The 16,373-nt window shown below is 41.3% G+C and overlaps 2 protein-coding genes across 4 annotated transcripts in view; one reads left to right on the top strand and one right to left on the bottom strand.

Annotated features, from left to right (window-relative positions):
- The window catches only part of LOC120027827 (ribosomal protein S6 kinase alpha-3-like), a 28,105-nt gene extending 27,377 nt beyond the window's left edge, over positions 1 to 728 (top strand). For both annotated transcript variants that reach the window (XM_038972877.1, XM_038972876.1), the window contains exon 22: positions 1 to 728. This exon is cut by the window's left edge and continues 539 nt beyond it. The gene's annotated coding sequence lies outside the window, so the exon portion shown is untranslated.
- A 1,422-nt stretch (positions 729 to 2,150) lies between these two features.
- On the bottom strand, positions 2,151 to 15,718 carry LOC120027592 (zinc finger protein 25-like). Of its 2 annotated transcripts, XM_038972577.1 has the most exons (3): positions 15,310 to 15,718; positions 8,140 to 8,852; positions 2,151 to 4,942 (listed from the first exon to the last, which is right to left on the bottom strand). In XM_038972577.1, exon 3 carries the CDS (start codon positions 4,676 to 4,678, stop codon positions 3,323 to 3,325), a length of 1,356 nt encoding a protein of 451 aa, XP_038828505.1. In that variant the 5' UTR covers positions 4,679 to 4,942; positions 8,140 to 8,852; positions 15,310 to 15,718; the 3' UTR covers positions 2,151 to 3,322. The 2 variants fall into 2 exon arrangements, with proteins under 2 accessions (XP_038828505.1, XP_038828504.1); XM_038972576.1 differs by lacking the exon at positions 8,140 to 8,852.
- Between the last annotated feature and the right edge of the window lie 655 nt (positions 15,719 to 16,373).

The raw sequence follows: 16,373 nt of genomic DNA, 5'->3' as shown, positions 1-16,373 counted from the left end.
AACCTTAAGTAGCCTCTTTAGTGACCGAGTCATTACAGGGACAAAACTAGTGATGTCATCAGAGGGAGAGCAAATGGGACTTCCACTGACCCTGCCCTCTATATTGAGACAAGCTCCTCCCAGTCAGCCACAACATCCAATCAGAGTGACGGGAATGAGGTCCAATCATGGCTTTGGTTAGGCCAGTCTGGGTACCGCCTACCCTGTCCACACCAACTCAGCTCTACAGACACTAAGGTAAACGTTATCCTGGACCAGTGTTAAGCGGTGGTTAGCTGGGCAACGAGTCTGTGGCTTGCCCAGTGTGCATGTTGCTGCCTTATACAGTGCCCTCTGTAATTATTATTTTGTCTTCTATTGGCTCTATACTCAGTAAGTTTGGATTTAAAATCAAACAATGACTGAGGTTAAAGGGAAGACTGTCAGCTTTCATTTGAGAGCATCTTCATCCTTATCCAGGTGAACCGTTTAGAAATTATAGCCTTTTTCTATTGAGACAAATTCACTTGTGTGTATTTTTTAAGTAGTCAAAAGTTAAGTATTTGGTCCCATATTCATAGCACGCCTTTTGTTTTGGTTGTGTTTCAGATTATTTTGTGCCCAATAGAAAATAATGTTAAAGAATGTAGTGTGTCACTTTTATTGTAAATAAGAATAGAATAGAATGTTTCTAAACACTTCTACATTAATGTGGATGCTACCATGATTACGGATAATCCTGAATATATCGTGAGTAATGATGAGTGAGAAAGTCACAGATGCACAAATATCATACCCACAAGACATGCTTGCATCACCATTACAATAACAGGGGAGGTTAGCATGCATGTTCTATTCTTATTTACAATAAAAGTGACTTCAAAATGACCCAATACATTCTTTACCATTAATTTCTATTGGGCACAAAATAATCTGAAACACAACCAAAACAAACAACAAATGTATCCAACAAATGTGTAGAGTCACAAGCTTGATGTAGTCATTGCGTGCTAGGAATATGGGACCAAATACTACACTTTGACTGCTTTAATAGACACAAGTGAATTTGTCCCAATACTTTTGGTCCCCTAAAATGTGTGTGTGTGGGGGGGGGGGGGTACTATGTACCAAAAGTACTGTAATTTCTAAACAGTTCACCCGATAGGGATGAAAATACCCTCAAAATAAGGTGACAGTCTGCACTTTAACCTCATGGTCATGGTTTGATTTCCCAATAATCCCAGAGGACACTGTATTTCCTGGTCCCAAGGAGCATTTGAATGGATGAAGCTGTGAAGAGACTGAGTCTGGCACTGAACTGTCAATACTGTACTAGTACAGCACCTCAGGGTTCTAGGAGATGAAATACAATGCATTTTAGAAATCCATTAACTAAGTCATGTAAGCACACAGGTGGGGGTGGGAGAGGCCCTTGGATGTAGAAATATGTGGATAGAACGGACATGATATTTTCTGATGAATTTAACCTGCTGTCTGGAATGATATGACAGTTGGGGACATAATCCAGTATGTTACTGTCTGGAATGATATGACAGTTGTGGAAGTAATCCAGTATGTTACTGTCTGGGCCCGCTGGCACATGCTGACTTCTTGTCAATCCCTTTAAAAAGTGCTGTCTGTCTAATAGAATGAAGAAAACTGTAGCTATCAATGACTTGTAGCGGTATTATTGAACTAATGATCTGATTCTGGATCAGTAGTGAACTTCTACCTATTCGATTTCTCTCCCTCTGCTCTTCTGGATGTGTTGTAACACACACAGTCTTTCAGTTTCTGATTGACTGTTAAGTGCTTAGCTGTAAGGTTGTGTGTTTGAGCAGTTTGTATGTTGTTTTGAGAGTAGATGAGATGCATTGCTTCTCTCTTTGGGACGGTTTCCTTGACACAGATTGCACCTTGTCCTGGACTTTAAAGCAATTTCAATGGAGAATCTGTCCAAGACTAGGCACAATCTATGTCTGGGAAACCAGCATTTTGTGTCCCAGTCTCTTTCCTCTGTCCCTGTGGAGATACAGTGTCCTTCCATCCATCCTGCTGCTACCGTCTCCTCTCTCTGGTTTTGTATCTCAGTGGAGTCACAGTAGGACTTTGTATTGAACATAATAAAACAGGCCTTCAGTACACGACTGTGTTTTTCACTGACCAGTAAATACTATAGAAAGGCTTTTTATTCAGAGAGCATGTCAATAGTGTAGAGAACAAAGCATCAGACATTCAGTAATGGAACCAGTCGACATCAAAGGGCTCCTTGTTGGGCAGGGCTACAGTGTCATTCGGGTTCATCTCTATTGGCCAGAGAAAGTTCACTTGGCTTCCTATTGGACCAGAGAGTTCCTACTGTATACATGGGGTGTATTCAGTGAGGTGAAACATTCAGAGTGTTGCAGATAGAAATGTAATAGGAGTTGACACTATACCCTATCCTACATGACAGACATCCCATATGTTTAACAAAGTATTTGTTCTATACAAAACATTTCTATGGCTATGTTGCACCCACTAAACCTACCCATAGTGCTGTACTACTCACCCTGGAGTACTGTAGGAAATAAACAAGTGCAGATAAAGAGAAAAGTGCAGAACCAGAAGGAAAAATGGATTAAACCTCAAAGGATCAGGAATGGTCTAATAATATACTCTATAATCTCAACACCAACATTAACTCAGAAGCACTAAATTACATTTTATAAATGTGTGACTATCACATTTTACATAAAGATACTTACAGGTAATGTTGTGTAAGACAACTCTATAGATCTAAATGTATAGAATACAAAAGATTAAACTGAATTCTCTCTATATGAATGACAGATTATGGATAGAAGGCTAAATGCACATCATATAGGATATTATGGGGCTTATAAAGGGCTTACAACATTTTAAAGACACCTGGCCTTCAAGGTAGCAGTGACAAACAAATACTGTACATATGGCTCAGTCTTTTCAGTTTCCATCTACGTGAGCTGGTACCCGTGTCTCACTGGGCTGGCTCCGGCGGGCCTGCTCCCACCTGGGGCCAAAGCCAGGCCACTGGTACTTTTCAGCTGGCATTTACATAATGGCTAACTGTGAACTTTAACACCTTCTCACAAAGCAACTGTTTTGATGATGCAGAGGTTGTTGATTCTGCTACTACTGTAATTTCTCCTATTCGGTCTGTATCGATAAAACAGTTCATCTCCTGTAAAAACCAAGTACTAGATCTATTTAGAGGATTTGATCCCAGTCTCAGTGTTCTCCTGTACAGAAATAGTCACTGATAAAGTTCCCAGGTCAGTTTTTCATGTCAGAGGGAGGGGTATGGTTATGGGACAAAAGGGGGTTAAAGCACAGATTGAGATTCTATTTCTATGGTTATAAGTTCTTCTTCTTTGATGTCTTGTAGATGGGCATGGTTATCTTGTAGAGAGGCAGGGTTGTTGTGTAGAGGGGCTGTACTATGATTCATTGTTTTATCAGTTTTTTTGAGTTTCCCAGACTGCTGGTCTAGCTGCTCCTGGTTGCGTCTGAGAGAGTGGTTTCTCAGGTGGGCAGTGAGGCCCCTCTGGGTCAGCTGGTAGATGCGACACTCATAACAGTAGTAGGGTGTCACGGACAAGTGTCTAACCTGATGTTTTAGGAAGCTGTCGATCGAGTTAAAGGTTTTTCCACACTCCTCACAGTGTGGGACCCTGCCCGGGTGTTCCAAGTCATAGTGCTTTTTCGTCGTGTACTTTCGCAGGATCTCCAGGGAGCAGAAGGAGCAGCGGAACGTCAACTTGTGAACACTGGTATGGCAACGAGAGTGCTTGTCCAGGCTAGTTTGGTTTCTGTGGTATATGTTACAGAGTGGGCAGAAGAATTTCTTCTTATGGCTGGGTTGGTATTGATTCTGCTGCACCTGGGCTGTCAGGTAAGCATCATAAGCCTTTTTCTGCTGCTCCCGTGCTTCCTGGGCTTTCTGGGCTTTCAGGTAAGCATCATAGGCCTTCATCTTCTGCTCCTGGGCTCCCTGGGCTTTCTGGATAGTCTCCAAGGCCTTCTTCTTCTTCTTGTCATCTTTTACACGGTGGAAGCGGATGTGAGTCCTCAGGGACCTCTTAGTTGTGTAGTGTTTGGGGCAGAGTGGCACTGGGCAGGTGTATTTTGCATCATTGCAGCAGCCGGTCTTGTGCTCCATTAACTCACTTCGGGACTGGAAGGTGTTGCTGCACTGTGGGCAACGGAACCCTGCCACCCTCTTCTTCTTTCGCTTCTTCTCTTCTTCCTCCACAGTCTGACCTTTCTGTCTCTCCTGCTCTTCCTCCCTCGCCCTCTCTGCAATCATCTTCCACTCATCTTCCTCTGTTTTCTTCCTCTCTTGCTCCCATCTCCACCACTGTGGCCCCGGGAGCTTTTTCCGTCTCCCTTTTTTCACCCACATCCCTTCCATCCTGCCCTCTCCCCTCTCCTCTATCCTCCATCCCTCCTCCTCCTCCTCCTCCTCCCCTAACACATATTCTCTCCATTCCTCCTCCTCTGGTTTTGAGTTTTCTATCACAAATACCTCCACCTCATGCTCCGTCACATTCATTTTCTCCATCATCCATTCTTTCATTCTGCCCTTTCCCTTCATCCTCTCTTCCCTGTGAATCTCTGTTACCATGGCATCACAGCCTCGTTCCTCTCCTTCATCTTGGTGAGAGTGTGAGTATTCCATCCCATACTCTCCTCCCTCTTTCTTCCTTTCTCCTGTGTGTGAGTCTCCTATTTTCACCACTCTAATCTGGTCATAGCTCCCTGCAATGCTTGCGTCCTCCCCAACATTTTCCTCTTTGATTGAACTAAACAACTTCTTGATTGAGCCCAACGAATTGTTTGAGCGATTCACCTGCGAGTCCACCTCCCTGTCCACTGGCTCCTCCTTGATGCCAGTCTTTTTTACTTCCAACACCCCAGTCCCCTTTGCACTCTCAGTGGACACCTGTGAGATGAACAAGAAGTGTTTAGTTATTAAATTTAAGTTACAGTGTTTGGGCTACACTTGGTTTAAGAAACTGTCGGCTAGGCCTGGAAGACACATTTTAGATAGCCATAAAGTTTAAGAACAAAAAAATACCATAAGAACAAAAAACATGGTTTTGTTGGTGGTGTGGAGTGGGAAAGGTGAAAGACATGAACTACTTAATTGGCGGCAAATGTTTAAAGCATTGCGCCGCCATCTTCTTTACTATAGGGCAATTCCATGGTAATGGAATTGCGCTGAAACTTAAATTGTTCACTTAAAATGTATGCCACACCATTGATTTCAAAAGTTTAACAAATCATAAAACTATGCACAAGGACTACTTTTAAAGGAGTACACTGATTTTTACAATAACACAGTTACTGGAAGAACTGTGCAGATGCCAAGTTTTGTAAAATCAATTTGGTAAAATCTCTGTTTTTTGTGTGTCCACATTTTCCAAAAACTGCCTGGACCAGACCAAATCTGAACCAATCACAGATGTTTGTTTCACAAGTTTGTACAGACAAAGTACAGCACTCTAGAGTACAGTACATTAGTGTACTCAAATTTAGTGTGCTCTACTGTGTACTGTACAATACTCTACTTTTCTTTACTGTACTCTACTGTCCAAATTTGTGAACCCAACTGTCGTTTGTGACTACTACGATTTCCCATTGTAGCCAATTCAATTGCTGAAATTCCGTTACTGATTTATCTGAAATTCCGTTACTGATTTGGTAACAGATTTCAAGTTCTAATCAATATTTTTTTTCTCCAGATTTCAGTAAAAACACAAACTAATTGATAGGTCTACCTTTAGTTGTTACTTCTGTGAACTTTCACTTTCCTCCCTCATGAGGGAGAGAAATTAGAAAATATCTTAAAGATACAGTATGTGGATTTTTAAAAATGGAATTTCAAGGCACAGAGCAATGTTTCTTAAACTTACACAAGGCAACATTTCGGCAAGTGTTAATATTAGTTGGCAACGGTCTTTACGTTAACATTATTGTATTTTTATGTATTTCTAATACCTTTTAAGACCTCTTTTCCATCTGTTTGACCAGAAATCAAAGCCTTTGCTTAATACAAAAACATTTGGGATGGAAAATGGTTGAAAAATTTAAATATGCCTTAAAGCCCACACCAGTAGAAAGTAGAGGTCGACCGATTAATCGGGATGGCCGATTAATTAGGGCCGATTTCAAGTTTTCATAACAAACCGGTAATTGACCTTTTTGGACGCCGGTTATGGCTGATTACATTGCAATCCACGAGGAGACTGCGTGGCAGGCTGACCACCTGTTACGCGAGTGCAGCATCAAAAGGACCTTGTGGCTGCAAGGAGCCAAGGTAAGTTGCTAGCTAGCTTTAAACGTATCTTATAAAAACAATCAATCAATCTTCACATAATCACTAGTTAACTACACATGGTTGATGATATTACTAGGTTAACTAGCTTGTCCTGCGTTGCATATAATCAATGCGGTGCCTGTTAATTTATCATCGAATCACAGCTTACTTCAACTTCGCCAAACGGGTGATGATTTAACATAAGCGCATTCTCGAAAAAGCACAATCGTTGCACAAATGTGTCTAACCATTAACATCAATGTCTTTCTTAAAATCAATACAAAGAAGTATATATTTTTAAACCTGCATATTTAGTTAAATTCATGTTAGCAGGCAATATTAACTAGGGAAATTGTGTCACTTCTCTTGCGTTCAGTGCAAGCAGAGTCAGGGTATATGCAGCAGTTTGGGCTGCCTGGCTCATTGAGAACTGTGTGAAGACCATTTCTTCCTAACAAAGACCGTAATTAATTTGCCAGAATTTTACATAATGACATAACATTGAAGGTTGTGCAATGTAACAGCAATATTTAGACTTAGGTTTGCCACCCATTCGATAAAATACAGAACGGTTCGCAATGATAGTTACCGGATTTAACCATATTAATGACCAAAGGCTCTTATTTCTGTGTGTTTATTATATTATAATTAAGTCTATGATTTGATATTTGATAGAGCAGTCTGAGCGGTGGTAGGCAGCAACAGGCTCGTAAGCATTCATTCAAACAGTACTTTACTGCATTTGCCAGCAGCTCTTAGCAATGCTTGAAGCACAGCACTGTTTATATGACTTCAAGCCTATCAACTCCAGAGATTAGGCTGGCAATACTAAAGTGCCTATAAGAACATCCAATAGTCAAAGATAAATGAAATACAAATGGTATTGAGAGAAATGGTTAACAGGTCATAATTCCTATAATAACTTGCGGCTGAACATGAAAGGGGTTTCTTTGTTATTTTACCGTTCATTTCTTCCACAGAGAATGTCTTGATCTACTTCAAATAAGGTCTGTGTTTCATGCAGGCTTAAACCGCCTCAGCTTTTTGATACTCATGTAAATCTCGCTAGAATAAGGTAACGTTTGTCAACATATTTTCATAAATCCACTCTACAAAAAAAATATATTTTTGCCTATATTTAGCCAATATTGATCAGAGTTACCTTGTCCTATGGATATCTACACAGTTATCAAATTGGCAAGGTGTTATAAGACTAAACTAAACACAGACCTTATTTGAAGTGAATCTAAAAACATCCTATGGAATAAATGAATGAAGGAACCGCTTTTCAGATTTTGCTGGAAGGTGTCATGGGAATTATGACTCACACTTTGGTAGTCAATTATTACCATGGCCATTATTAAAATTGGATTTCCTGCATATAGAATTTACTATTTTTGTTTTCAACATTTATCAACAGGTAACTTAAACTCTAGTTTTATTATTCAAACAGTTGAGAGTAAGTGTCTCCTAAGCAGACACTTCAGTATCCTTGTCACTTCAGAGAGCTGTGACTGTGTGTGTACAATTATATTAATTGTACAGATGGCAGAGAAAAGCAGAGATGCAGAGAAAAGCAGAGATGATGCTGTGCAACTCACTTTGACCACTCTTTACTGGCCAAACAGAGGCTGAGAGCTATTCAGGAAGAGTTTGGCCTTCCCAAACACAGCATCATCCAAGAAGTTCAAACTCGCTGGAACTCAACATTACACATGTTGCAGAGGATGTTTGAACAGAGGCGTACACTGAATGTGTATGCAGGTGAATACAGATACATCAGCAGTTTGTCTGCTGCACAGTGGGACATTGTCACTAACCTAATTGAGACTCTGGCACCTATGGAGGAGGTGACACTGGAGATGAGCCACTCCAACGCCACAGCCGCATGCATCATCCCCAGTGTGTCGGTGCTGAAGCTGATGCTGCAGCAGGAGGATTCTTCTACTCAAGGCATCAACATTTTACGGAAGACCATGTTGGACAGTCTGACAAGGCTGTGCTCCGAGGCCGAGGAGACAAAAGTGCCTGGTGCTGGCAACTGTCCTGGATCCACGTTACAAGAGCTAGGCCTTCAGCTCAGTGACAGCACTAGAGAAATACAAAAGAGTGGCTGAAGGAGGAGTCTGACCTACTAAGGAAACCAAATCCCAGAGCCACAGCAGAATGGACTAGTGAAGAGGAGGACCCAGATCCAGGTGCAAAGAGGCAAAGAGTCCAAGTAGATCAGCCACCCAGTCTGGTGGACAGCCTCTACGCTAGAATCCTTGGAAGCCAAGAGGGCAGGGCTGTAGTCCAGCGCAGTTTTTAAATTGAGTTGGAGCGTTACCTCACAGAGCCTGTCATTGACAGAAAGAGCACCTTGTCTTTGGAGTGGTGGAAGCAGAATGAGGACAGACTTCAATCACTCGCTCCACTCGCAAAGAAGTTTCTGTCCCCCACCTTCTTCGGTCCCAAGTAGAGGTCGACCGATTATGATTTTTCAACGCCGATACCGATTATTGGAGGACCAAAAAAGCCGATACCGATTAATCTGCCGATTTAAAAAAAAAAAAGTCTTTATTTATTTGTAATAATGACAATTACAACAATACTGAATGAACACTTATTTTAACTTAATATAATACATCAATAAAATCAATTTAGCCTCAAATAAATAATGAAACATGTTCAATTTGGTTTAAATAATGCAAAAACAAAGTGTTGGAGAAGAAAGTAAAAGTGCAATATGTGCCATGTAAAAAGGCTAACTTTTAAGTTCCTTGCTCAGAACATGAGAACATATGAAAGCTGGTGGTTTCTTTTAACATGAGTCTTCAATATTCCCAGGTAAGAAGTTTAAGGTTGTAGTGCAGAAAGCAGAGCTTGTCTGCATGTTCCCCTGTCAGTCTGCTCCTCCACTTATCATAAATGATCCCCACCTCACTGAACACTCTCACTTGGGACTAGAGGTCGACCGATTAATCGGAATGGCCGATTAATTGGGGCCGATTTCAATTTTTAATAACAATCGGTAATCTGCATTTTTGGACACCAATCACAGCCGATTACATTGCACTCCATGAGGAGACAGCGTGGCAGGCTGACTACCTGTTATGCGAGTGCAGCAAGGAGTCACGGTAAGGTGCTAGCTAGCGTTAAACGTATCTTATAAAAAACAATCAATCTTAACATAATCACTAGTTAACTACACATGGTTACTGATATTATTAGTTTATCTAGCTTGTCCTGCGTTGAATATAATCGATGCGGTGCCTGTTAATTTATCATTGAATCATAGCCTACTTCACCAAACGGTGACCAGAGCTTACCCAGGATGCTGCACAACAACTTAAGTTGGGCTTGAAGTGACAAACCCGAACTAAACGCTTCGTGCAAATTCATGCCAATGCCTTGTCTTTTCCTATGAAATTATGTGTAAATTATTTTTTCGTTTCAGGGCTGGGTCTTATTTGAATGATACAACCCACCAGCATGGCATTGTTTATTAATCAGAAACACCTGCAAAGTTTGAGTCGCAACTGAGCTGGGCAATATAATAGATAACCTTTGGCTACAGCAAAGATGATGGATAATTAAGCAATAAATGCAGGAGGAGGTGTGGTATATGGCCAATATACCACGGCTAAGGGCTGTTCTTACGCACAACGCAAGGTGGAGTGCCTGGACACAGCCCTTAGCCGTGGTATATTGGCCATGTACCACAAACCCCCGAGGTGCCTTATTGATATTATAAACTGGTTACCAATGTAATTAGAGCAGTTAAAATACATAGTCATACCCTTGATATAGGGTCTGATATACCAGGCTGTCAGCCAATCAGCATTCAAGGCTCGAACCACCCAGTTTATAAATGAAGATACACTATATACACAAAAGTATGTGGACACCCATTCAAATGAATTGATTTGCCTATTTCAGCCACACCCGTTGCTGACAGGTGTATAAAATCGAGCACACAGCCATGCAATCTCCATAGACAAACATTGACAGTAAAATGGCCTTACTGAAGAGCTCAGAGACTTTCAACGTGTCAGTTTGTCAAATTTCTGCCTTGCTAGAGCTGCCCCGGTCAACTGTAAGCGCTGTTATTGTGAAGTGGAAACGTCTAGGAGCAACAACGGCTCAACTGCAAAGTGGTAGGCCACACAAGCTTACAGAACAGTACCTGAGTGCTGAAGCGCGTAAAAATCGTCTGTCCTTGGTTGCAACACTACCAAGTTCCAAACTGCCTCTGGAAGCAACCGTCAACACAAGAACTGTTTGTTGGGAGGTTCATGAAATGGGTTTCCATGACCGAGCAGCTACACACAAGCCTAAGATCACCATGCGCAATGCCAAGCATTTGCTGCAGTGGTGTAAAGCTCGCCACCATTGGACCAGTGGAAACTCATTCTCTGGCGTGATGAATCACGCTTCACCATCTGGCAGTCCGACGGATGAATCTGGGTTTGGCGGATGCCAGGAGAATGCTACCTGCCTGAATGTATAGTGCCTACTGTACAGTTTGGTGGAGGAGGAATAATGGTCTGGGGCTGTTTTTTATGTTTCGGCCTAGGCCCGTTAGTTCCAGTGAAGTGAAATCTTAGCGCTACTGCATTCAATGACATTCTAGACGATTCTGTGCTTCCAACTTTGTGGCAACAGTTTGGGGAAGGGCCTTACCTATTTCAGCATGAAAATGCCCCCATGTACAAAGCGAGGTCCATAAAGAAATGTTTGTCGAGATCGGTGTGGAAGAACTTGACTGGCCTGCACAGAGCCCTGACCTCAACCCCATCAAACACATTTGGGATGAATTGGAACTCCGACTGAGCCAGGCCTAATCGCCCAACATCAGTGGCCGACCTCACTAATGCTCTTGTGGTTGAATGGAAGCAAGTCCCTGCAGCAATGTTCCAACATCTTGTGGAAAGCCTTCCCAACAGAGTGGAGGCTATTATAACAGCAAAGGGGGGACCAACTCCATATTAATGCCCATGATTTTGGAATGAGATGTTCGATGAGCAGGTAGCGACATTCTTTCGGTCATGTAGTGTAGTTCACTCAGGCCGCTTACCATTGAAGAAAATGGTCAGTTCCGGGTCAGACAGGTTGGTTGTTTAGCAACAGAAACGATGCACGCACAACCATGGGGCAAAACAGATGAGGTTGGCTTCGATTGTTGACAACATGTAAGCTATATTTCGTCTCTCATTTATTGAGAACATAAATAACTTTGCACAATGACCACTTGTTGTCTCTTAAATATATTGTTACAGTTGTTGGTTAGCTAGCTAGCGAATTTTAGACATATTAGCATTGACATGAAATCAGTCAAAACACCTCAAATTAAGACATGGTATCAATAACAAGATGAAACAAGCTGAAACGAGCCACTTATGATTCCTCACATGGCAGTTTCTTGTCATTCTTGCTAGCAATCTGGCCATCCGGAATCACAACAACAGGCTGACTTCTGCCCCATGGAAGCGCGCACATTGTTTTGGTGACGTTGTCAGCCAACTCATCTATAGACACCAACCCATCTATAGACACAGACACTATTTAGCTCATTGACTTACATTGAACCAGAAAAAAAAAAGTCAATGGGTCATCTCTTTTCCCCTTCTGTCTCTGGCTACAGCTTTTTACTGGCTGCCTGAGCCATGGAGCAAATTAAAATAGGTTGCACCCCCACCTTATCACCAGCAACTAATCATAATCAATTGCAAATTTAAAGTTTCACTTATTTTTGCTCTAGTCTGTCTAAAAAAAATATGGTAAATGGTCAAATTGCGTGCGATATGATTTGATTTTGGAACCCCGCTCCCCCAAGATGAATGGTTTTGGCCACACTCCACTGCTTTGACTGATGCAGCTAGAATTCAAGTGTCTATCCTACACTGAACAAAAATATAAATGCAACATGCAACAATTTCAAAGATTTGACTTAAGATTTGACTGAGTTAAAGTTATTTTATTTTTTAGATCTGTGTATTGTTAGATATTACTGTACTGTTGGAGCTAGGAACACAAGCATCTCACTACACCACAATAACATCTGCTAAATATGTGTATGTGACCAATACAATTTGATTTTGATTTATAAGGAAATCCATCAATTGAAATAAATGCATTAGGCCCTAATCTATGGATTTCACATGACTGTGCATACAGATATGCATCTGTTTGTCACAGATACCTGTAAAAAAAGAAAAGAAAGTAGGGCGTGGATCAGAAGAACAGTCAGTATCTGGTGTGACCACCATTTGCCTAATTCAGTCACATCTCCTTCGTATAGAGTTGATCAGTCTGTTGATTGTAGCCTGTGGAATGTTGTCCCACTCCTCTTCTATGGCTGTGCAAATTTTCTGGATATTGGCAGGAACTGGAACACGCCCTCACACAAGTTGATCCAGAGCATCCCAAACATGCTTTAATGGGTGATATGTCCAGTGAGTATGCAGGCCATGGAAGAACTGGGACATTTTCAGCTTCCAGGAATTGTGTACAGATGGGGGCTGTGCATTATCATGCTATAACATGAGGTGATGGAATTCATTCAAATTGCCATCGATAAAATGCAATTGTGTTCATTGTCCATAGCTTATGTCTGCCCATACCATAACCCCACCATGGGGCACTCTGTTCACAACGTTGACATCAGCAAACCGATCGCCCACACAACGCCATACACGCTACGCTGTCTGACATCTCCCCGGGTATAGTTGAAACCGGGGTTCATCAGTGAAGAGCACACTTCGCCAGCGTGCAAGTGGCTATCGAAGGTGAGCATTTGCCCACTGAAGTCGGTTACGTTGCCGAACTGCAGTCAGGTCAAGACTTTGGTGAGGATGACGTGCATGCAGATGAGCTTCCCTAAAACGTTTTTTTGACAGTTTGTGCAGAAATTCTTTGGTTGTGCAAACCAACAGTTTCATCTGTTGTCCGCGTGGCTGGTCTCAGACAATGTTGCAGGTGAAGAAGCCAGATATGGAGGTCCTGGGCTGGAGTGGTTACACATGGTCTGCGGTTGTAAGGCCGGTTGGACGAACTGCCAAATTCTCTAAAACAATGTTGGAGGTGGCTTATGGTAGAGAAATGAACATTATATTCTCTGGCAACAGCTCTGGTGGACATTCCTGCACTCAGTATACCAATTGCACGCCCCCTCAAAACTTGAGACATCTGTGGCATTGTGTTGTGTGACAAAACTGCAAATTTGAGTGGCCTTTTAATGTCCACAGCACAATGTGCACCTGTGTAAATATCATGCTGTTTAATCAGCTTCTTGATATTCCACACCGGTCAGGTGGATGGATTATATTGGCAAAGGAGAAATGCTCACTAACAGGGATGTAAGCAAATTTGTGCTCAAAATTTGAGATAAATACAATTTTTGTGAGTATAGATGTAACGATCGTCTGTGGTGGTAGAAGGATCGGACCAAAGCGCAGCGTGGTAATTGTTCATTATGACGTTTAATTCAAACTCAGAACACTAAACAAAACAATAAACGATGAACAAACGAAACAGTACCGTGTGGCGACAAACACTGCCACGGAAGACAACCACCCACAAACCAAAAGACAAAACAGGCTACCTAAATATGGTTCCCAATAAGAGACAATGACAAACACCTGCCTCTGATTGAGAACCATATCAGGCCAAACAACAAACCCAACATAGAAACACAAAACATAGATAACCCACCCAACTCACGCCCTGACCACACTAAAACAAAGAAAATACAAAAGAACTATGGTCAGAACGTGACAATAGAACATTTCTGGGAACTTTTATTTCAGCTCATGAAACATGGGACCAACACTTCAAATGTTGCGTTTCTATTTCTGTTCAGTGAATAATGAAAAGGCACCCGTGAAAGATTATGCTTTGTGTCCGATGCGCTCAAGGTGTTGTTATATATCATTTGCGGCATACATCATGAGCAAAGTCATTGTAGCCTGTCATTTCACTTCCCCTAGCTGTGAGAACCATGGCCTCACGAGCCTACCAAAGGTTGCACCGTGCCCATTACAATGTAGAAAAATGTAAAGGTTGCACCGTGCCCATTACAATGTAGAAAAATGTGTCTAGTCCGAACCGTTCAATAGTTAGGCTATCCATATTACCAGAGCTTCATCTTATTCTTTCTATGGAGAATTCGCGGCGGCAATCTATGGAAGATGTCAATAGATGGCAAAGTCCAAGATAGTGGTTTCCCCTATCCATCTGTGGCAAAGTTCTCTACATGCTTATGACAAATCCAGCTCCATAACCAGCCATAGCCAAGCTGGCTACATGTGTCATTCTTTCGGAGATGGAACCTAAAAGACAATTTCCGCTATAGGTCTGGAATTACATGGAAATAGTGTCAGCTTTTTTTTTTTTATATATATATACTCTTAGCTTTCATTTGACATGATCCTTTGAACTTCACATGTTGGTGCTCATGTGTCCTTTTACATGGAAAAGATCTATAACCTTTTCAGCATACTCTCTTGATTAAAGATGCACTCCGGGATCTTAAGCACAACAAATTCGTAACACATTGCCCTAATTGGATTCGTAACAGATCACACTAATTGCAAAAATCATATGATATCATACAAATTGCAAAATTCTTAACATATCACACAAATGGATGACGTTGTATGCTAAAAACGGGGGCCAATTTTGGCTTATGGGCACCACTTTAAAAACTACTGGCTGAAATTATACAAAAGTTTGAGAGTGCATCTAACTTATTAGCCTATAGTATACTATCTTTGATTAACTTACTAGCCTATAGTATACTGTCTTTGATTAACTTACTAGCCTATAGTATACCGTCTTTGATTAGCTTACTAGCCTATAGTATTTTTACTAGCCTGTAGAATACTGTATTTGATGCAGTAGCCTACACAATAGTTTAGGTGCGATCCAATGTTACATTAGCTACGTTTCATAAAACACATACACATGTACAAAGTTGTAGGCTAGCCTCTTTGCGCAAATATACTCACTGTGTGTTGCCGATACGCCGATGTTTTTTCAGTGAAATAAATCGTTGGGACTGCGTCAAGATTTAATATTAACCTCGTGGTGAAACCGAGATCAAGTTTTGTGAAGCACTCTTCTGTAAAGTGGTCGCCACATAAGCGGGACACAACTGGAATGTTCTCTCCTGAGTTGCTTTCATTAATAAACTGTAGCCACTGTTGACGTCTCTGTGGCTCCGCTGGTAAACTGTAATGAATAATTGCGTCCGATTTATTGGCGCATCCTCTAACAATGCATCTATGGATTTCCATTGTGCACTTTTCTTTAGCCAGTTATTTTCTCATGAAACAGAGCAAAATTTGATATACTTTTTAGCTACTCATTTTGTCGTCACCACTGACACAGATTGTTGCTCTCTTTGCTAGCCAACTGTTAGCAACAACAACCAAGTTAGCATTGTGGCTAAGCTGTCTACAGTGTTGAGTCAATAATTAATATCCTCACGTTGACTTTACACATTCTCTCTATCTGGCTATGCCGTTTGAACAGTGGTGAATATGTGTACAACATATTTTCCAGGTACTAAAATGCAAATTAATGGATTGCAAAAATAGCTAGGAGGTTGCAACTTCTTATGTTTTTGCAACAGAATAGGCGCACGGTCGCCTCCTACTGTAGTGGAGTGTGTCTACTGAACGACCATTTACTCTACCTCAAACGTATTAACACATAAAATGTATATCGAATTGATTGGTTTGATTATTCTAAACACGTACACAGTTCCAGCGTATGAAAATGTTAAAATATTAGTAAAATACATTCCATATATGTTTCCACTGTGTCTGGTCCATTCACATTGCCAAGAAAGTTAGCCCATTCTACATTTACACACATATTTTCAAATGAACATAATACAATTTAAACCTGTACTATTATTGCCTACCGAAACGGATATAATCAAAGAAAGACAGTAGCTAGCTAGCACCAAATTGCATTTAAATAAACTGTGCTGGCATAGTTCCAGTTCTCTTAGTGTTTTGATGTTTCACAATGTGTAAATAAAGCTTTATAATTCTGTAGGAAATGA

The sequence above is a fragment of the Salvelinus namaycush genome, chromosome 33, assembly GCF_016432855.1.
Source record: "Salvelinus namaycush isolate Seneca chromosome 33, SaNama_1.0, whole genome shotgun sequence".
Taxonomy (NCBI): domain Eukaryota; kingdom Metazoa; phylum Chordata; class Actinopteri; order Salmoniformes; family Salmonidae; genus Salvelinus; species Salvelinus namaycush.
This window is presented reverse-complemented; position numbering and strand designations above follow the sequence as displayed.

What these genes read in the sequence shown, in the direction of transcription:
- LOC120027592 (XM_038972576.1), bottom strand. Translation starts at nt 15,597, where the DNA reads ATGGAAATCCATAGATGCATTGTTAGAGGATGCGCCAATAAATCGGAC. An exon ending in CGGCGTATCGGCAACACACA is followed by an intron (nt 4,943 to 15,309) that starts GTGAGTATATTT and finishes TTCATCTCACAG; the next exon opens with GTGTCCACTGAGAGTGCAAA.